Source organism: Cricetulus griseus, chromosome 6, assembly GCF_003668045.3.
Source record: "Cricetulus griseus strain 17A/GY chromosome 6, alternate assembly CriGri-PICRH-1.0, whole genome shotgun sequence".
Taxonomy (NCBI): Eukaryota; Metazoa; Chordata; class Mammalia; order Rodentia; family Cricetidae; genus Cricetulus; species Cricetulus griseus.
In genome coordinates this window covers 146,397,972-146,423,523 of record NC_048599.1, presented here as the reverse complement: position 1 = coordinate 146,423,523, position 25,552 = coordinate 146,397,972, and the positions used below count along the sequence as shown (strand labels likewise).

The window sequence follows — 25,552 nt, the reverse complement described above, 5'->3', positions numbered from 1 at the left end:
GTGTATGTGCATTGAAAATGTGCGTGCCCTACAGATGTAGCTGGTGTCTATTTTGGAAGGTAGTTGTATACATTTGTTTTTAGTGAATAGCCTAGCCTTGATTGAGTTGGTCAAAATTTCTCTTCCTGGAGGGGATCACTCTTCCATAAGCCTTTTTCCCAGGCTGTGTGCTTAGGAACTGAGACCTGCTTCTACCTGTGCTCAAGCCCACTTACTGGGGTGGAGTGAGTGAGGCAGGAACTCTGAACGTGTTCTTTGGCAAGGTTAAGCGGCAATGGTTTTGATTCATGCTCAGTGGATCCTCATTAAATCACTCTTTCTATGGCAAATGACTCCACAGTAGACTCTGAAAGCTTTTTTTAAGAAGCTTTGATGCAATTTTAAGAATGATTATCAGTTGACTCTTGGGATTTCTTAGCTTTAAACTTTCAACCTCCTTGCACTTAGAAATGTTGGCACACCAGTTAACTTCCGAGGAGTGCAGTATGTTATATGTCACACTACTGACTTTATTTAATTTCCAGCTCCTATACCATTTAGAAAGAAAGAAAAACAAGAAAAAGACAAAGATGATCTGGGGCCTGACAGATTCTCAACACTCACAGGTTTGTAGACCCATGGGCTTCCTGGCTCCTTCATTCCCAGAGCACATATTTCATAACACTTTTTCTTGGATGCCATGAGCGTTGCCTTTTTAGAAGAGTGTGTCTGTGTGTGTACAGTGGGGAGTATGTTCTTCATGGCTCTGTGGTACTCCTTAGGGGCCACAGTGGGTCTTGGTGTGCTCTTCCTACAGACCACCACTACCATCACCATCCTCATTACCATAACCTGTTTCTGATAAGGCCTGCCTGACAGCTCACCACCCAGGAAACGATGCCACAGCACTGTAGGAGTGTGTGCGCTGCCTGCCTCTAGTGCTCTGCATGCCACTCTGGATCATTGGTTAGATAGTTTTCTCTAACACTGATTGTAGGATGCTACATTTATTTTCATTTATAGTTTGATTTACTTTATTCAGGATCACAATGAAATGCAGTTTTATCTTATCACCTTATTTTTCATAATTAAAGTATTTGTTCAAACAGTATTACAATTGCCAACCATTGTAGTAAAAGTTAAAGACATCACTAATGGTTTTTTTTTTTTTTTTTTTTTTTTTCAGCTTGACCCATAGCAGAGCTTTAGGGATCTTCCTTATCTGAGCCTGCATTCTGCAGCTTCTTTAGTAGCTTACAAGTGTGTGAGCTAGCACACATGACCAGCTGTGCACTTGATAGATGCACATTGACTTTTAGATGCTGTAGAGCATGTAGAATACAGTTCACGACTCACTTCTTTTTTCTTATTTTTTTTTTCTTTTTTTTTTTTTTCGAGACAGGTTTTCTCTGTGGCTTTGGAGGCTGTCTTGGCACTCACTCTTGTAGACCAGGCTGGTCTCGAACTCACAGAGATCCTCCTGCCTCTGCCTCCCTAGTGCTGGGATTAAAGGTGTGCGCCACCAACGCCCAGCCTCTTATTTTAATTTTAAGGTGTGCTGCTTTCCCATCTATCCTACTAAGTTATAATGAGGCTTTTAAATTTAAAAGTGGAATAGGTCAGCCAGGCAGTGGTGGTGCAGTCCTTTAATCCCAGCACTTAGGAAGAGGCAGGTGGTCTGTGAGATTGAGGCCAGGTAGGGCTACACAGAGGATACCTGTCTTGAAAAACAAAACAAAACAAAAAAAGTGGAATATGTCTTAAGAACATGGTCTCAAAAGTGCCTATCACAATACATGCAGCATCCCATTTTGATCCGTGTTCTGATGTCTAGTTGTGCATGTTAGGTGTACCCATATTTCAGTTTATATAGCCCTGCTTTATTGATATAGTAACTTTTCTATAATAAAGGGTATGAGCAGCAGGAGACAGATGGACATGCCACAGTCCCCTGCTGACAGCAGCCCAGCCTATCCTGTTTAGTCAGCAAGTATTTGTTGATCATCTGAGTCTTGCCAGACACTTGTACTAGGTACTATGGGTGTTCAGTCAAATTACAAATGGCCTGAGTTTGCCGGAACATTCCAGTGTGGTTGGGAAGAGTTGGAAAAACGCTGTATTTTCCTGTGTCCCAGTTCCTGCTGTTAGAAGTACACCAACGTCACTGAGTATGCTGGCACACTCCTTTGATTCTAGCACTCAGGAGGCAGAGATTGGAGTTCAGGGCCAGCTTGATCTACATAGTGAGTTCCAGACCAGCCAGAGCTACATAGGGAGACTGAGCCTTAAAAAGGGAAATGATAGAGAGGAAGGAGTACTGCAGTGTATGTATGCAAGCTGAATTAGATTGTTTAATTAAGGACTTTGAAGAAACTGCAAGTTGTTAGGTCTTTGGGCAGTAATTTTTTTTCATGATGAGATTGGAAGCTGAGTAAGTTTTTGTTTTTTTCTTTTCATAAAATAGTTCATTTTCTTTGGGTCTGATTGGAGAAATTTTCCCCAATCCTAACTAATGATCACTTAGATTATAGTGAAGTCAGTTTGAAGTGTTACAAAGAGATGTTCCTTATGAGCCTGGCCATAGTCCTGTCACTATTATAACTGACTTAGGTTCTATCCCAGTCTCCTCAGTATTTGTGCATGGTGGCCTTTCTGTGACTAAATCAGACCTGTGTGACTTTGTATTTGTCTTTACCATGTTTCAGACACTTCCCAATTTGTACTGGTTCCAGTTGGTTTTCGAATCCTTTTTACTTGCTGTGAAATGATTTGATTCTACTACACTGTAGAGTAACTATTCTTTTCCTATTGAAGTATTTCGATTGTTTCCTACCATTTTTTCTCTGAAAATACATTTGTGCACATGGTGTTGTGGTTCTGTTGTATAACAATGCTGGGGACTGAACCCAGGCTTACAGCTGCCATCAGTCAGTCTCCTACTAACTGTACCCCTGCCCTGCATAGCAGCTTACTAAAGGAAGAGGCAATAAGCAACATCTTAGTTTAATTGACTGAGTTTAGCCAATTTATATCTGTCCTTTCTCACAGACCTGTCAGCTCTCAAAATATAGCTAGTGGAACCTGCTGCCTTTGTAGAGAATGAGCTCAGTTCCCATCACACACGTGCTGACTCATAGCCAGCTGTAACTCCATTTCCAAGGGCTCTGAAACCTTCTTCTGGCCTCTTCAGGCCCCAGGTGTGCATGTGCATACATGAGGCAAAACAACCAAAATATTAAATAAATGAATGATAGGAATATTTTTAAAGCAATCACCAAAAACATTACTCCTTAAAAGGGTTCTGCAATGGTTGCACTTATATTTTGTAAAAGTTCACAAGAGATTCTGAATCTCTTGTCATGACCACATTGTTATAGCAGACAATATTGAATGTTTTGGAAGTCAGGTGTGCTCACAACTATAATCCCAGCACTCACAAGGCTGAGGCAGAAGAATTGTCACAAGTTCAAGGTCAGTGTAGTCTACAGAGTGAGACCTGTCCCCCCCAAAAAAAACTACAAAACACTACTTTGTGGGTCATCTGTATGACTTGAGGTATTTTTTAGAAACAAGAACAGAAGATACTTGTTTGGAGATGAAAGGCCCCTTGAGCTTGCTGCTCAGTCTCCAGGTTTTGTGCTTGCTCTTCTGTGACGTGGTGATGACAGTGCCTCTCTGAGCAACTGTCTGATGAGCAAGTGTCCACACAGGTGCCCAGCACAGTTCACTGCCACATGGTACACATGCAATACATATTAGCTGCTCTTGCAATTCATACATGAATAGTGATTTTAATGTGATTTATTGAAATTTTTACAAATGGAATTCTAGCTGGGTAGTGGTGGTTCACGCCTTTAATCCCAGCACTCGGGAGGCAGTGCGTACTCACTCTGTGAGTTCCGGACCAGCCTGGTCTAGTGAGCAAGTTCCAGGACAGCCCCCAAAGCTACAGAGAAACCCTATCTCGAAAAACCAAAGAAACCAAACCAAAACAAAACAAAAAACCCACAAATGGAATTCTACTAGAATGTAGACAGCTTGGTTACCTATTGGCCTAGCTCAGTCTCAGGAGTTTGTGTTTCACTATAGAACTTTATTTTGTATTGAAGGTCCATAGTAGTTGATTAATGACTACTATTTGAGACTGTGGGCTAGGTAACTTGTATGTGTGGTGCTGGGTGTCAAACTCAGGGCCTTGTAAATGCTGAGCAAGTCTCAACCACTGAGCTATGTCCCTAACTTGGTGTCTTTGAGACAGAGTCTCACTATAGCCTAGGCTGGCCTTGAATTCACAGCTCTCTTACTTCCACTTCCCAAGTGCTAGAGTTACAAGCATGTACCATGACAGCAAGCTAGCTCAACAGTTTTGATACCTGATTTGGTTGTCAGGGTAATAGTCCCATCAGTGAGACAAGCTGCCTTGTGTGCAGCCCATAGACCACCCTAGCCCTAGAATTACTGGGTTCTCCAGCAACGCCAGTGACTGTTGTATGAACAGAAGTGCTGTACCCTGACAGCTGCACTGTCATGGACAGCTGGAATGTGATAGAAGCTTTCAGATGTGATCTAAAGAGGGATTCTCAGAGAAAGAACATTGAAAGCCATTTATCAAAATTAAAAAAGGATTTAGGTCTAAGTTTGAATAATTATTTTTCTCCTTCAGGGTAGAGATATCTGATTAAGTTTGTATATAAAAATTTATTGTTGGGACTGGTGTGGTGGTACATGCCTCCAGTCTTGGCACTCAGCAGGCTTAGATAGGGGAACCAAAAACCTAAAGCCAGGCCTTGGGCTACATAGTGAGTTAAAGGTCAGCCTGGGTTATATAGCAAGACTATTTCTGTTTGTCCCCCATCCTAAAAAAAAGAAACCATTGGTAGAAGTTATGTTCACATGAATTGATAGTTACTGTGACTTGAGCAAGTGCTTTAGACTCCTTTCTGCACTGAACTGTCACATAGCCATGCAGAATTGCAGTAGTGCTGAGGTGGAGTGACTCTTCCTGTTTTCCTGCTTTGGGAAGGCTCTTAGACATAGTGGTGGGATGGAGTAGGCAGCTGCATGGTGTCTTGTAACACTGAGATATGTGCCCTTTTTTAGTCTGACCTTCTAATCTGCCTTTGGGATTATGCTACTGGTGTTACACTAATAGCAGGGTTGATATAAAACCAGGGAAATAATTCTCTCTCTTTCTTTTTCCCTGCAGACGAGCCCAGCCCTAGGCTCAGTGCACAGACTCAGGTTGCTGAAGATATTCTGGACAAATATCGCAATGCCATTAAACGGACCAGCCCCAGTGAAGGCGCAATGGCAAATGATGAGAGTGCAGGTGATAATCATGATAGATCTGACAGTAGCAATTTACCATGGTGATAATGACAATCCTAACTACAGTAGCCTTTAAAATAGGCTATCTAGAGGAGCAGGTCAGATCAGCATGTCCCTCTCCATGCTTTCCCACTAAACCCGGCCACCCCAGATGTTTAGATGGTTTAGGGTTATCTGATGAGTCTGAGGTGATAGCCCAGAGGCACTTGGTGCATGTTTTAGTGAGAGGGAATTCTTTTTTACTATCTAGAGAAGTGTGATTTGATGTAGTTATGGACTTCAGTAGAGCTGTGGTGGTCAATGCAGGCTAAGGCACCCTTGTTGCTTGGTACTTCTCTTCTACAGGGTTCTCTCTCTTCATAGAGGAATACTGACTAGATATTGTAAAATTATGGAATCATCAAGATAAATTGAGGGAAAGTAAAATCATGTAAAACCATAAGCAGAAGTTTGCTAATATCTATGCCTGCACATGCTGAGAGCATTTTTTTGAAGTTGAAATCAACAGTTTTATTTTAGCATTTATTTATTTATTTAAATTATTCTCAATTTTTTTCGCAGATTTTTTTATTTGAATTAGAAACAAGATTGTTTTACATGACAGTCCCAGTTCCCTTGCTCTCCCCCCCCCCCCGTTCCCTACAAACCCCCCCAACTAAAATCCTACCTGTCACATACCCCCTGGATGGTGAGGCCTTCCATAGGGTGTCATCAGAGTCTATCATGTCCTTTGGGATAGGGCCTAGGCCCACCCCTGTGTGTCTTGGCTCAGGGAGTATTCCTCAATGTGGAATGGGATCCCAAAGTCCACACTTTGGGATAAGTACTGAACTACTACAGGAGGTTCCATAGATTTCCAAGGTTTCCTCACCGAAACCCATGTTCCTGGGGTCTGGATTAGTGCCGAGAGCATTTTTGAAAGAATCTTCAGCAAACAGTTACCTGTGGAGGATACCTAAGGCTGAAGAGGAAGTGAGGGCAGGAACAAATCTACCTCTTTGTTTCCCTTTTCAGGGTAGTAGGGTGGTAGCACAGGGTCTCACTCTGTTGGTCAGGCTGCCCTGAACTTAGAATTCTCCTTCCTCCGGAGCACTAAAATTACAGGCATGTGCCATCATGTCTAATTTTTTTTTTTTTGTGAGGGGGGAGCTTTTAAATAACAGTACAGTAAAGGTTAATAAATCCTATATTTAGACTTGCCAATTACAAACATTTTCTCACACAGTATTTATTACATTCAGGAATATTTTATTCCCTTTGACTTAGAAGGTGTTTTTCTGTTTTTGAGATAGAGTCTCTGAATACCTGCTAGAACCAGAAATTCCCACATTAATTAACTTGGGTTATCCTTTTCTTGGGGACTGGTTTTGTCTAGAGGTCATTGGTGATGGTGAAAGTGCTCATGATTCTCCCCGTGATGAAGCGCTGCAGAACATCTCAGCTGACGATCTCCCAGACTCCGCCAGCCAAGCAGCCCACCCTCAAGATTCTGCATTCTCTTACAGGTATTTCTTCCAGGAGTTGTAAGATTGGGGTTTGGACTTATTTTTGTTTTTCCTAATATTTTTGAAAATAAAGTATAATTACATTGTTTTCCCCATTCCCTGTCCTCCTTCCAATGCTTCCTATCAGGCTTTGGATTTTTATCATCATTTTAATCATTTCAAGTCAACCAGTATAAAGAACTAGTAGATGATAAGTGCTTGCTGCACAAGTGTAAGGACCTCAGTTGAATCCCCATTGCCTACCTGAAAAAGCCGAGCATGCTGATGTGCACCTGTAATCTTAGCACTGGGACCCCTAGGGCTCACTGCCCAGCTATTAGCTGGTCAGCCTTTTGTTGGACCAGCCAGGTCCCTTAGGCAGGCAAAGCAACATAGCTTTACATGATCAAACAAATGTAGCATAAACAGGCGTAACACATCTTTGACTAGTTAAAGGAATAGTCCACCACACTGCTATCTGTGCCCCAGGAGCTACACAAGTAACTCACTACTGTCTGTGCAAACCCAGTGGCCTCTGTCAGCAAGGTGGGGGACTCAGTAATGAGGAATAATTGTAGGGTTGCCCCACTAGTAACTGGAGCTCATTCTTGGCACCCTCTCCATTCCCTGCAGTCAGCCTCCTCCCACAGAGCTTGAGAAAGTAGCTTTGCTTGAGAAAGTGGCTTTGGGAGCCTAGCATTTGCCCTTGCTTGGTAACAAGCTGCTGCTTCCTCAGACAAGGAAGATGCCGTACAGCACCCTCACCTAGCTTGTGTGTGATTGTTTCCACCTAGCTTGTGTGTGATTGTTTCCACCTAGCTTGTGTGTGATTGTTTCCTCTCCATTTTAAATTATTTTTTAATGATTTTTTTTAAAAAACATTTATTTCTTATGTATACAGTATTCTGTCTGCCTGTGTGCCTGCAGGCCAGAAGAGGGCACCAGATCTCATTACAGACGGTTGTGAGCCACAATGTGGTTGCTGGGATTTGAACTCAGGACCCCTGGAAGAGCAGCCAGTCAGCCAGTGCTCTTAACTTCTAAGCCATCTCTCCAGCCCTGATTTATTTATTCTTTTTTGTTGTTGTTGTTGTTGTTGTTTTTGTTTTTTTGAGACAGGATTTCTCTGTATTGCTTTGGAGCCTGTCCTAGATCTTACTATGTAGACCAGGGTGGCTTCGAAATCACAGAGATCTGCCTGCCTCTGCCTCCCAAGTGCTGGGATTCAAGATGTGTGCCACCAATGCCCGGCGGTTGATTTATTTATTCTTAAACTGTAGACATTATTTTATCCATAAATATTTGGAAGTTTCATATTTTTTTCTCTTTGGTAGAATTAAGGAGAGAATGGCAGACAGTTTTATTGAGTTATGACTTCTATAAATCAGGTAACTTTACCATAATATAGTTTATGAAATTCTTGGCCAAACTGGTTAGTTTTGTCAACTTGATACAAACTAAAGTACCTGGGAAGAGGGAGCCTCCAGTTGAGGAATTGCCTCCATTGGATTGGCCAGTGGGTGCATCTTCCAGGCATTTTCATGATTGATGGTTGAAGTGAGAGGGACCAGCCAACCCACTGTGGGCAGTTATGCCCCTATGCAGGTGGTTCTGAACTGTATAGGAAAGCAAGCTGTGAGCTGGAGGGGTGGCACAGTAGTTCTCTTCCAGGAGATCTGAGTTCAGGTCCCTGCACACACTTCAGGTGATTCATAGTCACTTGCAAGTCCAGCTCCAGAGGATGTGACACTTCTGGCCTCAACAGGAAATTGCACTCATGTGCACAGATGCACACATATACACATGATTTAAAATAATGAAAATGTGTTGGTGGGGAGGGCTTACCAACCCTTAGAGAACACCCTTCCTCCATGACTCTGCTTGAGTTCCTGCCCTGATGGACTGTGATCTGGGCATGTGAGCCCAATAAACTGTTTTCATCCCAAGTTGCTTTTGGTCATAACGTTTCGCAGCAATAAGAACCAAACTAGGACAATGGGTGAATGTTATGTTTGATGAACTTCATTTCTAAGTTATTGGTTTGGTAGGGACAAATCTGCTAAGGCAAGGCCCATGGCTAAGTCATGAGGTGGTTATGTGGTGACCTATGGAAGGAGCAAATAGTTTTTCTCCCTTCTTTGAACAACCCCACAGGACGAGGAAGGGTCGTGGGTCCTAGTGAGGGAGAGACACATATGTTCATGTGGGTGGGAAAAGCTGCCTTGCTGTGGAAGGCAGCCTCTACCTGAAGAGGCTGTGCCACTAAATGGCAGTAGGTACGTCACCGCTTAGAAGTTACAGAATCTAATCTCAACACAAAACCTCCAAGCAGTAGAGTGTGGATTTTTTTGTTGTTGTTTTTTCCCCCAAGGCACGGGCTTTTGTGTAGCAGGGATGCTATTTGTGGAGATCATAGACCAGGGTCTAGTCCAGAGCCACCTCTGGGGTCCAATTTATCACCTTGACCTGATCATTCCACCCTAGGGTCCTCCCTATTGACCAAGTAGAAAGATCTATGAAAACCAGGAACCAAGCTCTACTGTGTCTACCTCGTGCTACTTCCTTGCCTTGCTGCTACACAGCATGCAGGTTGGCTCCTAGGAATCTGTGCTCTGATACTCCTTTGTCTGCTCTAGATCACAGCAGGGTTCTGACTGACATGCTGACCCCGCTGAGCTTGCCCAGAGCACTCTTCCAATCCTCTCACCCCGGAACTAGGGTCCTTTGCTTCTCAGTGAGGTGTCACTCAGTTGAAACTGATCTTTTCTAAAAGAATCATTTGTGTGCCGGGCATTGGTGGCTCATGCCTTTAATCCCAGCACTTGGGAGGCAGAGGCAGGGGGATCTCTGTGAGTTCGAGGCCAGCCTGGTTTCCAGAGCTAGTGCCAGGATAGGCTCCAAAGCAATACAGAGAAACCCTGCCTCAAAAAACAAGAATCATTTGTGTTCTGAGCTAACATGTTAATTTATGTGTACATATTTGTAAACTATAGCCTTTTCTGGCTGACAGTGTGCTTAGCTAGGGGGTCTTGTATCCCAGCTCCAGCCATACAAAAAAGGATGTCATCATTTCTGTGTAAGTAAATTAATGTGCCCTGCACTTACTCTTCAGAGATGTTAAAAAGAAGCTGAGGCTTGCGCTTTGCTCTGCGGACTCTGTGGCCTTCCCAGTTCTAACCCATCCAGCAAGGAACGGATTGCCCGACCACACAGACCCAGAAGGCAAGTCACTCATGACTCTTTATTCTCTCCCAAAAGCACAGCTTGAACAATGTAGCAGCTGCCATCTCTCACCTGTCAGCTGACAGAAATTCCGTGTGGTCCAGGTCACTTAAGGGTACTCTTGTTATTGGCTCCAATAGTTAGGTGTGCAGCAGGATTAGTATCCTAAATGCTAAGTGTGGATACCCTAGCAGAATTCTTGTTTTTGTTTGTTTTTAGACAATGAAATTGTATGCTTCTTAAAAGTTCAAATAGCTGAAGCAATTAATTTGCAAGATAAGAACTTAATGGCACAACTTCAAGAAACCATGCGTTGTGTGTGCCGCTTTGACAATAGGACTTGTAGGAAGCTGCTGGCATCCATTGCTGAAGACTACAGGTATGTTCCCAGCCTAGCTGCAAGCTGGCAGTGTTTTGTGTTGTTTGTTTCTTTGTTTTGAGGTAGACTTTTTCTTGTTTGTTTTAATTGGTCGTTATTGAAGAAATTAAACTAGGTGACTATGTCTATTTGGATAGAGCTTTTTAAGCAACACAATTTAGAAACGTTGTTACCAACAGTTCTTGCTAATAAAGAAGTGTAATTTACTTCAGCTTCGCATAAAAGGAGGTAAAGCAGAGGTTGGGGAAACAGCTCAGTGAGTAAAGTACAACTATGAGGACCTGAGTTTGGTTCTCCAGCACCCAGGCAAAAATCAGGTGGTATGTATGTTATCTGTAACTCCATCTGGATGAGGAAGAGCAGATACATATGGATTTGGGAGGCTTGCTGACTAGCCAAAGCTGTAGACTCCAGGTTCAGTGAGAGATCCTGTCTCCAAAAAAAGGATAGATAGGGCTGCAGTATGTCACTGGATAAAGCATATACCATAGAAGCTTGACAACCTCAGTTAGATCTCCAGAGTTCACAAAAAGGTGTCCTGTGATTTCTACATGCATTCTGTGGCACACTTGCATGCACACTGGTGTATATACAATAATAAATTTTTTGTTTTTTTTTTTTTTTTTGAGACAGGGTTTCTTTGTGCAACAGCCCTGGCTGTCCTAGAACTCACTCTGTAGACCTGGCTGATCTCGAACTCATAGAGATCCACCTGCCTCTGCCTCCCAAGTGCTGGGATTAAAGGTGTGCACCACCACTGCCCAGCATAAATAATCTTTTAAAAGCAAGTAAATAGGTTTTCTTCCACTGTGAGGCCAGGATGACTAGGTTATCACACACACACACACACACACACACACACACACACACACACACACACACACACACACACTCTCTCTCTCTCTCTCTCTCTCTCTCTCTCTCTCTCATGTGCTAGGAAAGACTAGATGTCCAGGGAAGTAGAAATAAGCTTAGGAATTGGTTTTGCTGCCAAGATCTAGCCAGTACGGGGGAAATGTGAGTACCCCACTTAGGCAGAACGGAAACTCCTAGCATCAGAGTATCTTGCTACACTAACATTATAAGCAAGTGAGTGATAGTGGTTATTTAATGATCTAGTGTATATAATTTGTATTTTGTCCAGCAGCCAATTTTCTTTTAAGTGTGGGGTCCTATAAGCATGAAGACTGTGCTTCCTTCCATAACAAATGGAATGAGCCTGCAGAGGACCTTAGAGACATGTAGTGAGTTAGGTGCTGATGATGTGTGCCACAGAAACACACACATGGGCTTTCTTCTTGAGCTGGCAGTGTGGGTAGTTCCCAAGATGCTTGTCTACAGCCTCGTGTGCCAACTTGCAAAAGCCACAGTCTATGAAGTAATTTGTTTTAAAAAATTAGCACTCTTAGTTGCTGAAGAAAGTATGTGTGTTTATTCTGTACACATCTGATATTCAGCAGCACTTTTTTCTTTCAGGAAAAGAGCCCCGTATATTGCTTACCTCACCCGTTGTCGACAAGGACTGCAGACCACACAGGCTCACTTGGAAAGGCTCTTGCAAAGAGTTTTGAGAGACAAAGAGGTAGCCAATCGATACTTTACCACTGTCTGTGTGCGGTTGCTGCTTGAGAGCAAAGAAAAGAAGATCAGGGAGTTCATTCAAGGTAACTACATGCATTCACACAGATGTCTCCTCAGTCATGTGAGATGCAAAAATTCTTTTGATTCACTGATTTATGGACATGCCTTACTTCAATACCCATTCCCTCCGCCCTCCCCTCCCTCCCCTCCCTCCTCCCTCCCTCTCCCTCCCTCCCTCCCTCCCTCCCTGCCTTCCTGATTTTGGGGACTGGTGAGATGAGTATTGGCTGCTCTTCCTGAGGACCAAGGTTCAATCCCCAGTCCCCACATAGCAACAACTCATAGTTATCTATAACTCTAGTTCCAGGGGATTTGCTCTCTTCTAGCCTGTGCAGGGACCAGGCATGTGCATGGGCACAAACATTTGTAGGCAAAACACCTATACACATTAAAAATAATAACAATAATAATAATTAGAAGGTTTTTAGTATTTATGTGTACATACAGTGTGTGTGTGTGTGTACTTCTTTTGAGATTTATTTTTATTACTTTTATTTATAATTTTTGGTGCTGGGTCATGCCACAGCATGTGATAGAAGTATAAGACAACTTGAAGGAGTTGTTGGCTCCATGGGATCTGGATTAGTCATGTTTCTCTACAGGAGCATAACTGTTAGAACGAACTGTCTGTCTGTCTGTCTGTCTATGGGGTTTATTAGAATGATTTACAGACTGTGCTCCGGCTCGTCCAACAATGGCTACCCATAAATGGAAGGTCCAAGAATCCAGTAGTTGTTCAGTCTATGAGGCTGGTTGTCTCAGTATACACCAGAATCCTGAAGAAGTAGGCTCTAATGCCGATGAAAGAACAGACTTGCCAGCATGAACAGGGCAAGCAGGCAGAGAGATGAAAGCTTCCTTTTCCTGTGTCTTTATATAGGCTGACAATAGACGGTGTGGCCAGATTAAAGGTGGATCTTCCCACCTCAAAAGATCCGGATTAAAAGTGATCTTCCTACTTCAAATGATTTTCCCTCCTAGGTGTGCTTAGTCACTTGGCTTTTAGTTAATCCCGGTTGTGATCAGGTCAATACCCAAGAACTGCTATCACGGGGTCTGACTTAGGTTTTCAGGTTGGCTCCAGTTCCAGGGGATTCCAGACGCTCTTTTGTCATCAGAGGATACCTGGCATGCATGTGTTACACAGACATGTAGACAAACATGCAAACAAAACACTCATATGCATAGAAAAATAAATCTTTTTAAGAAAGTAAAAGAGGGAGGGAAACCAAAGTGGCTCCCAGAACTATGATGAAAGAACTCTGTACCACAGATGGTCTACCTGAAACAGTCGTCAGCATCAGCATAGTCCAGATGGGGCCAGTGTGCAGATTCAGGGCTACCCCTTGCAGGGACTCATCAAAAACTCATAGACTTCCCAATGGTGGGCTGCTGCTGCTCAAGTACACTCTGGAGGGAGGACCAGTCATTATCCTCTGTGGATACCAGCTTTCCCTGGTCTGCTCCACAGTATTGCTCTGCTCTGTGAATACAGTACCGAGCTCAGGATGTATAGGAAACGCCACACACGTATCTGCTGCTCCACTACTGGAGTGAAAACTGAAGGCAACTTCTGCTCAGAATGGGTAGATGGCAACAGATCTTGGCAACACTGCCTTCAGGATGTGCCTCCTGCCTTGGTAGGAGGCATTATCACACTGGATGGAGTGCTAATTCACCATAGCCAGATGCTGAAAATGCAGGCCACTCACAAAGCAGGAATCTGCAATAATGTAGAGATCAAACAGCAGCTTCACTTTTGTTGTTTCTTTTTTTGGGGGGAGGTTGTTGGTGGTTTGTTTGTTTTTTGGACAAGGTCTCACTGTATATCCCTGGCTATCTTTGAAGTCACATTCTATCTCTGTCTCCTGAATCCTGGGATTTGAGTTGTGTGCTATCATACCCAGCTCTTAATAACCTTTGAAGCTCTATACCTATAACCTAGCACTTGGGAATCTGGGAGAGAAGGACTATAAATTTAAGTTACCCTTGGCTATAAAGTGAGACACTGTCAAAGGAAAAAACAAAACTACGGGCATGGTGATATAGTTCTGTAAGTTGCGCAGGGGTCTGAGGCAGGAAGATCACACATTCAAGGGCTTCCTGGAATACTGAGTGAGTTTAAGACCAGAGAGGACAATTAGGAATTAAAGGCTAGCCTGGGCAATTTAGTGAGATACTCCATTTCAAGATTAAAAGCAAAAGTAGGTGAGAACGTAAGTTCAGTGGTAGCCGTATCCTGGCATATGTGAGGCCCTTGGTTCAATCTCCAGTGCTTTAAAAACAAACAAAAATTATAAGTAGTAAGCATTGATATCAGATCTCTAAGTTGCATTTTTTTCTCTGAGATTGAGTATCTATATATTAAGACTTGTACAAGTGCTGCAGAGATGGCTTAGGAGTTAAGAGCATTTGCTGCTCTTCCATGACCCACATGGCAGCTCACAACCGTCTTTTAAGTCTAGTTCCAGGGAACATGATAGCCTGCATACATGAGGCAAAACACTCATGCAGGTAAAAGAAAGTTGGAGATGTTAAAATTTTAGTTCTACTTTTTCATTATTATTTTTGATTTAAAGTCTCCTGTAGCCCAGGCTAGCTTTAAACTCACTGTGTAGTCGCCATAAACTGTATTGATCCTGTCCTCTCTAACTCCCAAATATTGGCATTAAAGGCATGTGTGGCCATATCCAGCATTGTAACACTCCTACCATAGCCTTCCAGATGACGAGGGTATAGGCATTTGTCACCGTGTCCAAATTATATCCATATAACTTTTAAAAACTCTGTATATTCAAAAACAAAAAAAAAAAACAAGACAACAACAAAAACCAAACCTGTGTATATTTTGTAACAAACCTTAAATGTTTACATATTTCTATCTTTTTCTGCTTTTGGTATTTTGGCTTCAAATTCTAAAATCTCATCCGTACACTTTTGGCTTTAAGATTAGGGTATTAATAGCATTAGTTATCTAGAATGATTTCTACAGGTTGCTCTCTCTTTTCCATGAGAGTGACATTCTAAAGCTACTATTGTCCCCAGTGGAGCCCTTAAACTGTGCATAGGACTGAATGCTGCAAAACTGAGCTCTAAATGAAGTAACTAATGAGCAGGTTATGTACACAGTGTGGCCATTCTGACCAAAGGGATATTTCACATCCAGCTAGATAGAATGGGAGTTTCTAGATTTCTTCACTCTATTCAGAACAGTGTGTGGTTTAAAACTTAGGAATGGGGTAGAGAAGATGGCTCAGGGATTAAAGGCATTTGCCACCAAGCCTGATGCAGAGTTTGATTCCTGGAATTCATATGGTAGAGAAAACCAACTTCTACAACTGGCCTCTAACCTCCACATGTATGCTATGCCAGGTGCACAACCCTCCCACACCCCATAAATAAGTAAATGCAACAATTAAATAAATAAATAAATAAATGGAGAGAGATAAAAATAAAACTTACAAATGTTTATTTCTAACTTTTCCATTTAACACTTTTTTTGGTTTTTCGAGACAGGGTTTCTCTGTGTAGCTTTGGAGCCTATCCTGGCACTTGCTCTGGAGACCAGGCTGGCCTCAAACTCACAGAGATCCACCTGCCTCTGCCTCCCGAGTGCTGGGATTAAAGGCGTGAGCCACCAATGCCCAGCCCCATTTAACACTTTTTGATAAAATAATGAGAATAGAAAACAAAGCTGAGGATGCTTGGGGTCCACTGTAATTCCTTTTTAGTGTTACTTCTTGACGTATTTTAAAGTTGACTTTTTCCTTGGAGACTTTCAGAAACTTACTGCTGCTGATGATAAAACTGCTCAAGTGGAGGATTTTCTCCAGTTCCTGTATGGTGCAATGGCTCAGGATGTCATATGGCAAAATGCCAGTGAGGAGCAGCTGCAGGATGCCCAGCTGGCCATCGAACGGAGTGTGATGAATCGGATCTTCAAGCTTGCTTTTTACCCTAACCAGGACGGGGACATACTCCGTGACCAGTAAGTGTGTCAGTGCTGGACTGCTCTTTTAGTAAAGGGAGATTGTATCAGTTACCATTTTCACTCATCAGAGTTAGGCAGTCCAAGTAGATGAGAACACTCAGTTTGCAGGGTTGTTCTGTAGGAAGAGAGTAGTATGAATTGGTGTGGTTTCTGAAGGCTCTGCTGTGGATCTGCCTCAGATGTCCTTCTATGTCTTCTCTGTGGGTGGAATTCTTGCAAGTTGTTTCATCTTGACTCAGGCGTCACTTTCTCAGGAAACCATTTCCTTTCTAGCTTAAATTGCTCAGGCTCATCTCTTTAATAGTCTTGAGGTTGTCTTTTGCCATTTGTTTGAGTCATAGTTTCTTTTTTTTTGTTTTTTTTTTAAACTTTTATTTATTTTTATTTTTTAAGATTTTATTTATTATGTATACAGTCTTGTGCCTGCAGGCCAGAAGAGGGCACCAGATCTCATAACAGATGGTTGTGAGCCACCATGTGGTTGCCGGGAATTGAACTCAGGACCTCTGGAAGAGCAGTCAGTGCTCTTAACTGCTGAGCCATCTCTCCAGCCCTCATTTTTAAAGATTTATTTTTATCGTACATGTATTAATGTTTGGCCTGTGTGTGTACCATGCCTGTCATGAGAAAATACAGATGTGATATCTTCTGCTGGTAAGTCCAGCACTTGGACAGCTTAGGCAAAAGGTTCATCTCAAATTACAGCCAGCACAGATTACAGTGTGAGACCTTGTTCCCTGTGAAAACAAATAACAAAACCACATTTACTAACCACTGTGTTATAGCATCAAGAACAGGGCTTGGCTCCCGATATGTGCTCATTGTTTATTTATTGAGAATTAATAGCTACATATCTGAATATTAAATGCAATTGTATGTAATTTAGTTTATAGTTCAATAAAGCTGTTTATAAAAGTTAAATTAGGGGCTGGAGAGATGGCTCAGAGGTTAAGAGCACTGGCTGCTCTTCCAGAGGTCCTGAGTTCAATTCCCTGCAACCATATGGTGGCTCACAACCATTCATAATGAGATCTGCTGCTCTCTTCTGGCCTGCATGCAGACATGCAGATAGAACACTGTATTCATAATAAATAAATCTTTTTAAAAAAGAGTTATCTTGCAGGCAAGGGATGTAGTTCTGTGGTAGGCTATGAAAGGCCCCGAGTTTGATCCCAGTATTATAATGAGTGAAAAAGAATGCAGAGCCAGGCATAGAGGTATACACCTATAATCAGGCTTTGGGAAGGCTGAGGCAGAGCACCCACAAGTCCATAGGGACCCCCCCCCTCCCCAAAAAAGAATAATCCTGTTGGGGTTGGCTGGGATAGAAGAGTACCAAAAGTGTAGAGAATTTAGCTTTTGTGTTTTTCTTCTGTTTCCCTGAGTACTATGTCTGCCCCCAAGCATACTGACGTCACTGTTTTCTTGCAACGACTTTGGTGTCCAGAGACCCTCAGGAGTCTATGTGGTAGGGTCTCAAGGAAGGCTATTAGTAGTTTTTGCTTTTTATAGGTTTTGTGTGTGTGCATATGTGCACACACTGGGTTTTATGTTTGCTCTACTACTGAGCTACACCCAACCCTCCAGATGTGTGTTTGAGAGATTATAGTTTGCTGTGAAGTGGGCATTAGGGTTGTCCCAGCCATCTAAGTGCTCTTAGCCTCAGGCTGCCTACTTACCCTGGGCCCATTTCCTATTTGTGAGTCAGGCATGGGAGACTGAATTGCGGTGTTAAAGCTACAAGTACCATCCATTCATGCGGGTTTTACAGTGTGAACAGCAAACTCGTGTCTAGAAAGGATCAGAAGCCATGAGGCTGGATTTAGCCCTTGCTGCTGAGGCAAATCCTTAACTTTTAAAATCCCAATATGGTCATCAAAATGAAGGGCAGGCAGGTAGTGGAGTCTTGTCTCTACCTGACAGCTGTGGTCCTTGCTTTCTGGCCTGTGGTCGCTCTTGCTTGTCCCTTCCATGTTCTCACCACCCTTTCTTTCACTGAACAGTGTGTCCAAGCTCAAGCTCTTTTCCCCTGTCTCCACACTCCCACACCCTCCCTTCAGGTTACCCTCTGACTTACCTTGTACTACAAGCTAAGCTAGGAAAAAAGCCTTTTTTAAATAATGTATACCTTTGACTAAGAGAGTCTCAGCCATAATGTAATCTATATCTAGAAGTAAGTCTAAAATGTTTTTTTAAGATTTTTTTTTATTTTTTTTTTAAGATTTTATTTATTTGTTATGTATATAACATTCTGCTTCCATGTATATCTGTACACCAGAAGAGGGCACCAGATTTCATAACGGATGGTTGTGAGCCACCATGTGGTTGCTGGGAATTGAACTCAGGACCTCTGGAAGAGCAGTCGGTGCTCTTAACCTGAGCCATCTCTCCAGCCCAAAAATGTTTTGTTTTGATAAAATACAATTATAACTATATTTTATTTTCAGAAATGTGTATTTACATATGAATTTTGGGTGGTTTTCAGGGTTCTGCATGAACATATCCAGAGATTATCTAAAGTAGTGACTGCAAACCACAGAGCTCTGCAGATACCAGAGGTAATATGGGCTTGTGTGCAGTGTGGGTGGTGGGTGGAGAGTTACCACTTTGACAAGGCATCCAAGTACCTCAAAATAGAAAGCAACATTTCCCCAGGTATTCTTCCATTTCATTGTCACTGTCCCGAGGGTTCTTGTGGGGTTTTAACTTCCCTAGTGTGGAAAAAGACCTCAATGGAAGAGCGGGGAGAGCCCACAGGAGAGTTCCCCTCAGTGACTCTGCACCTAGAATAGCTTCTGTCCCTGCTCTGCCCTCTGGGCCGGCTGGTGTGCTGCCCCTGCACACCTTCTGATGGACTTGACACAGCTGCCAGGTAATAACTGTTCCAGAAGAAATGCTCATGTCTGCAAGGCCTCAGGGCAGCTACTCAGATAAGCATCATACTGCTCTTTCTCCTGATGAGTGTCATAAGGAAGCTGCAGGGCGGTGACTGCTTAAGGTTTCTGGTTGTTGTTAAAACTTACTTACAGCCAGGCAGTGGTGGTACACACCTTTAATCCCAGCACTTGGGAAGCAGAGGCAGGCGGATCTCTGTGAGTTCGAGGCCATCCTGGTTTACAAGAGCTAGTTCCAGGACAGGCTCCAAAGTTACACAGAGAAACCCTGTCTCGAAAAACAAAAAAACAAAAACAAAACTTAGAATGAAGCTGATGGTCTCAGTGGCACATGCTTTTAATACAACACAGAGTGAGTTCCAGTACAGTCAGGCTGGTACACAGAGAAACCCTGTCTTGGAAAGCAAAACAAAAACAACAAAAGTTCCTCATAAAGAAACAGTACCATTAAGTTTTACGTTTTTTTGTTGTTTCTTATCTGTCTGTCTGCCTGCCTGCCTGCCTGCCTGCCTGCCTGCCTATCCATCCTATCTATCCGAGGCAGGTGCTTTTTGTTGTTTTCTGAGACAGGGTGCCACTGTGTAGACAGGCTCCCCTTGAACTCACAGTGATCACTTTCCTCTGGTTTCAAGCCTGCTGTATTGCCGAGGCTGACCTTAGACTCCTGCTCCTCCTGCCTTGATCCCCCAAGTGCTGGGCACAAGCATATGCCACCATCCTGGACTTCAAGTTTGTTTTTTTCTAGAACCACTGCAACAAAGATCCACAGTGATGTTTACATTGCCTCCTTCTGCTGGCTTCTCTGTGCTTTGGAATTAGTTAAATGTAAAGTCTCACCCCAGTTTTGTAAGAAACAGGACAGTTCTGAGTTCCAAGTTCTGTGGTGTACCGTCTCTGTACCCAATGTCTTGGGTGGGAGGGAAGAAAACAGGCCTTTGTCCTTGTTGATGGGGATGGGACAGGTACCATAGCTGTAGTGCAGGCTGCTGTTGGATTTGTGATCTCTGTGTTGTCTGCCATCTGGCTTAGGTCTATCTTCGTGAGGCCCCTTGGCCATCTGCACAGTCAGAAATCAGGACAATAAGTGCTTACAAAACCCCCCGGGACAAAGTGCAGTGCATCCTGAGAATGTGCTCCACCATCATGAACCTCCTGAGCCTGGCCAACGAGGACTCTGTCCCTGGGGCAGACGACTTCGTCCCTGTGTTGGTGTTTGTCTTGATAAAGGTGCGTCTCTTACAATTGACTGATAGTTTATGTGGCCTCTTGAGCAGGTGCCACAGCACTTCACAAGCTAATAGGTTCAAATCCTGGGTTCCTTTGTAAGTCTTGAAGGTGCTTATTTCCAAAACAGTTTAGGGGCTGTTGTGCAGATCGTGGTGTGCTATCTTGTCACAGACATTGGAAGCATAGGTGCTAAGATGGCTCCATCAGAGCATAGCACAGTAATGGGCTCTTTCTTCTTTTTCAACTGTCTAGGCAAACCCACCCTGCCTGTTGTCCACCGTGCAGTACATCAGCAGCTTCTATGCCAGCTGTCTGTCTGGAGAGGAGTCCTACTGGTGGATGCAGTTCACAGCCGCGGTAGAGTTTATTAAAACCATCGATGACAGAAAGTGACCATGACCAGGCTCACCAAGGCATCAGACTGTAGCCAGGAAACAGATCTCTGAAGATTGTTTTGTCTAATATGTACAGCTTCCAGACGTTTCCACATGGCTCTTCCTAAGCAGATTAACAAGCTAACACGCTGGTTCTCTTTCCCTTCAGCTGTTCTGAGTTGCATATTTTATTTCTTGTCTCCATGTAGAGAGTAGTACTGCAAAAGGGACCATGTTTTTCCAGGTGTTTTAAAATATTAAAAAACAGAACAGAATCTTCTAGGAAACACCCAGATCTCTGTTCTTGGATTTCCCGTTTGTCCCTTTCATTTTAGAAAGAACAGTGCGTCTTGTAAGACCCTGTCTCACAGCTGCACTGTGGGTTTCGGGAGCAGTGTGCTACAGCCTTCCCATAGACACACTTTCCTGAGTTGAAAAGCTAAGGAGGACATGTAAATATAATATATATTTATATTTGATGTGATATGGGCATCTCCAGACTCTAACAAACAGGGGCAGTTGCTGAGAGTAGGCTGTGACATTCCCTCTTGTGAAATGGTTTCCTTGACAAAATTTAAGCTGAGCTTAAAAGCAAAACCATAAATATTTATTTGTGTAATTCAGTTTATTACTCTCCACGTGTGGAGTTTGATGGGGAAGTCATGTAGGCACGCCACCATGGACATGTGTTGAGCCTGCACCTTGGGACAGACTCCACCATGTGTCACATAGGATGAGTAGTACATGGCCAAGAGTGCCATGTCCTCTGCACCCGCACACTTGAGTAGAAGCCACAGACAGACCCTTAATTGTCACCTGTTTGATGATGATTCACATTGAATGCACAGACCAGGAATTCAGTGAATGTCATTTTTTAAAACTAATTTGTATTGTCTGCTGTACTGATCCAGGTTTTACTAGTGTTAAACTATTTTGATCAGCCGCACTATTCTTAGGGGGGAAACTATTTTGGCAGGTTTCTGTGCCTTTATTGCCCTCTTCTGGAAAAAAAAAAGTGCGTAGTTTGGTTTGCATTGTACACCAGTAATTAATCAGGAATGGGCTTTGGTGCCTGAGGAGCTGGCCAAGGAGGCCCACCGAAGCTTCAAGCACAAGTCTTGTACATAGGCCATCACTGATGGGTTCCACCTTGTATGTTTCCTGAACTTGTTTAGCTTTATGACAAATGCTGCAATTCCGTACTTTCAGGTCCCTTGTTGCTGGCAGCAATGCAGGCGTCTTCTAAGGGGCCTGTGACAACCAGCTGTGAGCAGATGGATAAAGAGGCCATCTGCCCCCTCTCTGAGAACTCGGCCACACTGTGCCAAAAGAAGCTGGGTTTTCTTCATGCTTCCATCTTTTCTCATTTCCTTTAAAATCCCAAAATAGGAATTTACACAGGAGTATGGATGTGGTTTCTGCCTTTCAGGGAGAGATCAAAACTAGAACCACAAAATATCCTTTCAAATGTTGGGTCAGGAAATCTATGTACTTCATGAACTGTCATTGTCAACCTTGCCTTGGTGTCAGGCATTACATCCCATCGTAAGTACACTGCAAGCCAAACTGACATGGTTCTGCAACTAGATGGGAATCTAACATCTACTTCAGCATTGATTCAATAAATGTTAAGTCAACAGATTTTGAATAGTTGGAATACATTGTTAATGGGACTTAACTTGTAAATCAATGAGAGATTTTTCTCTCTCTCTGTAATGGTAGCTAAATATATTCCATGTTATCACTGTGGAAATAAATAAGAAGGTGTGGATGTTGCACAAAGGCTCTTTTCTGTGAAATGAAGGTGGTGGGCTTGGGGTGCAGGCTACACTGCCCAAGAAAGTACTGAGATAGAATTTGGCATTGACACCTCTGGACTTGGGAGTTAAAGCTAGCACTGTTCTGGGGGTAGACAAATTCCCTCTAAAACCCACCATCACTGCTTTGTATTCAGGCTAGAATTCTTTTTTTTTTCTCCCAGATTTATTGTTTTTATTTAATGTGTATAGGTGTTTTACCTGCATGTCTGTCTGTGTACTATGTTTATGCAGTACCCACGGAGTCCTGGAGAAGGGTATCAGATCCCCTAGAACTGGTGTTACAGATGGTTGTAAGCTGACATGTGAGTGCTGGAACTGCTGTTTAGAACCTCTGGAAGACCAGCCAGTGTTCTTAACTGCTGAACTGTTGCTTCAGCCCCCATGAAAGAATTCTTAAAGTGTTGATTTCTTAATTTAGCAAGTATTTACCCTCTGGCAGTGATAGCATCTGAGACTGAAAGTGACTTCTTTTGTTTGTTTTCCTGGCAAAGGGAGTGACTGGTTTTCAGGGTTCCCTATTATGTTCCTAGCACTTGTTCTATGTGAAGGCTTAGAGCAGTGTCCAAGTCACCTTGGAAAATGTTCAGGCACCTATGTAGAATTTACAAAATTAATTGAATATTAAACAGGAAGACAGAAAGTTCTGTAGAATTAAGGAAAAGAAAAGCCCATTTATATTTTCCCTTAATGTCCTGTTTTTTAATGTAATAGAAATAGATTGCAGATCATCTTTCATACAAACTTAAAAAAAATTTAAGATCTGGTAATTTATTTTTATTTTATGTGCATTGGTGTTTTGCCTGCCTGTATGCCTGTGTCAGAGTGTAGGATCCCTGGAACAGGAGTTGCAGACAGTTGTGAGCTGCCGTGTGAGTGCTGAGAATTGAGCCGGGATCCTTTGGAAGACCGGCCAGTGCTTTTAACTGCTGAGCTGTCTCTCCAGCCCTAAACTTTTTTAAAACTAGGAAACATCTTGTTTTTTTTTTTTTTCTCCCCCCTCCCCACCTTAGGTTAAATATGGCCACAGTAATTTCTCTTCCTCCCTCCCTCCCTCCCCTCCCTCCCTCCCTCCCTCCCTCCCTCCCTTTCTGTGCTTATTGGTAAAAATGTGCTTCTAAGAGCCGTTTGGTATAGATGGATAGCTGTCAAAGGGGTCTTGGGCTTTTTTGGAGCATTGGAAGTAGATATGATATTTGGTTATCTCCTTCCTGTTGTGCCCCAAATATCTTCATTGAAATCAGACTTGGTAAATCCTCATTCCTGAAGTGTGTAACCAAAGACGCAAGCCCCAGTCCTATAGGAGGGCTGTGTTCTGCTTAAGAACCTGCATTCACCTGCAAGTTGAGCCAGGTACCGTCTGCATACTGCTAATGGTAGAGTTGCATCTCATAAGGCCAACTAGGAGTCTCCGGTGTGTGGCATTCCTCCTGGTGACTGGTGTGAAGAGGGAAGGGAGCCACATACCCATCAGACTCATTAGAGGGCTGCACAGGCAAGACAGAAGTGATAAGAGTGTAGTCCTGGCAGCGTGGTATTGGTGGCGTAGCCTGCTCCCTTCCACTGCTCCATCTCTGCTGTCTCCTAAAGGAAATCAATCTACATCCTTCTCAGGTCTTCGAGATCTAGCTAGTTGATTCTGTATTTGCTCTGATGGGGGTGTGTGTGTGTGTGTGTGTGTGTGTGTGTGTGTGTGTGTGTGTGTGTGTGTGTAACCATTTTCTTGAAGCTAATGCACTTTCACACAGTGGTGGACTGTTGGGAATTTGAATGCCAATGTGCCTGAACCATGCGGCTCATGGCTGTGAGCCTATCCATGGAGACTGAGGAGGGCTGTGGGCCCAGAGCTTATCTCAAGTCAATAAAAAATAAAAATACTTGAGAGCTTTGCCAGATTGATGTTGGTGAATGTTCCAAGAACAGGTGGCTGGGAGTAGCTTTTTACTGGGAAGAACACTTGACAAAGAAAGGTACAGCCTGCTGTGCTGAGAGCCATCTGAGCAGAGGGCATGCTCAGGTGAGAAGGTTCCCATTTGAGCTGCAGAGATGACACCTGCCTCACCTGCTGTGATCTCTGCATCCCTGTATTCACAGAGCTGTGTTCTAGCTTTCCTCCATCGAGCATCTCCTCGTTGTGAGCCTGGGTCTGTGGGCCTATACAGTCATCCTGCCCATTACTGCTCTAGAGTGTCAGTCTGTGAACCCCATTCACAGGGACGGTGGCCTTCATGGTTGTGTTGTGTATTCTGTGTTCTCCTTCACTGCTGTGTTGTGCGTTCCATGTTCAGAAGCATTGCTGAAAATGTCCTTCACCTCTTGAATGTTGCTGATGTCCTCCCTGAGTTTTACTTAGGAATTAGCTATGGATACTTGCCCATATGGAAGATGGTGAAATCGAGTCCAGCCTTGGGTATATAAAATACTGTCCCAACAAAAACCTTGTTTGTGTGGTGCTGGGAAGAACTAGAATGACCCAGCAGTCCCTGCGCTGCCTGGCTGCTATTGAGCACACTACCTGCCTGATCCCATACTGGGTGTTCACTGGCTTTGTTGCCTTCTAGTTGCCGTATTTATGAAATGTCTCTGTTAACCCCAGGCAAGCTATTGAGAGGCAGGCCTGTGAGGCAGCCACCTTGTGGGGGCTCTGCTCGATGATGGAATGTACTTTCTGGACAACTTGCTTCTGATTGGGAAGAAGACGTCTGAAAGCTGGCTGAGGGCTCAGTTTTCCTTTATGGCGGTCAGAGTTAACACATTGCTCTGACTTGCCTAAAATTGGGAGATGCCATCATCGCTTGCTAAGTTGGAGGTACGTGTGTCTCTTGTACTCCTCCTGTTTGTGTGCACACAGCCTCCTCTAACTCAGTGTTGATGTAGTTTCTTACACTCAGCCTGCACTGCTGAGGTATCCCTGGAACATGGGACCTGGTCTGAAGCCCCTTGGCGCTCTGTATGCTTCTTCCCACATAAACTTGGAGTGCTCTGGGCATCATGTCCAATCTGCTTAGGGTAGTCCACAGGCTCATAACCATTTATCACATGGTCATACTTGGCAATGTTTGGCCAAGGAGATCCAAAAAACAAACAAAAATACACTCTTGGCTGTTTTTTTGGCCTGTAAACAACAAACTTGAAGTGCAGTTGATCTTACTTCTGTTGTCTGGGAAGCCCCGTGCTGCTGACTAATGCCTGGAATTTTATGGTGCACTCAAGAGT

General features: G+C 43.4%; 1 protein-coding gene across 9 annotated transcripts in view; it reads left to right on the top strand.

Annotated features, from left to right (window-relative positions):
- The window catches only part of Gapvd1 (GTPase activating protein and VPS9 domains 1), a 73,535-nt gene extending 51,238 nt beyond the window's left edge, over positions 1-22,297 (top strand). For 5 of the 9 annotated variants that reach the window (XM_027423720.2, XM_027423722.2, XM_027423723.2 and 2 more), the window contains 10 exons: positions 525-605; positions 5,186-5,308; positions 6,683-6,812; positions 9,904-10,013; positions 10,233-10,392; positions 11,869-12,056; positions 15,808-16,021; positions 18,510-18,582; positions 19,948-20,145; positions 20,398-20,538. In XM_027423720.2, the coding sequence (XP_027279521.1) occupies positions 525-605; positions 5,186-5,308; positions 6,683-6,812; positions 9,904-10,013; positions 10,233-10,392; positions 11,869-12,056; positions 15,808-16,021; positions 18,510-18,582; positions 19,948-20,145; positions 20,398-20,538 (1,418 nt within the window). Of the gene's footprint in view, positions 1-524; positions 606-5,185; positions 5,309-6,682; positions 6,813-9,903; positions 10,014-10,232; positions 10,393-11,868; positions 12,057-15,807; positions 16,022-18,509; positions 18,583-19,947; positions 20,146-20,397 lie in introns of all 9 variants that reach the window. The other 4 variants (XM_027423724.2, XM_027423727.1, XM_027423726.1 and 1 more) reach the window with 2 other exon arrangements.
- Positions 22,298-25,552: the final 3,255 nt, after the last annotated feature.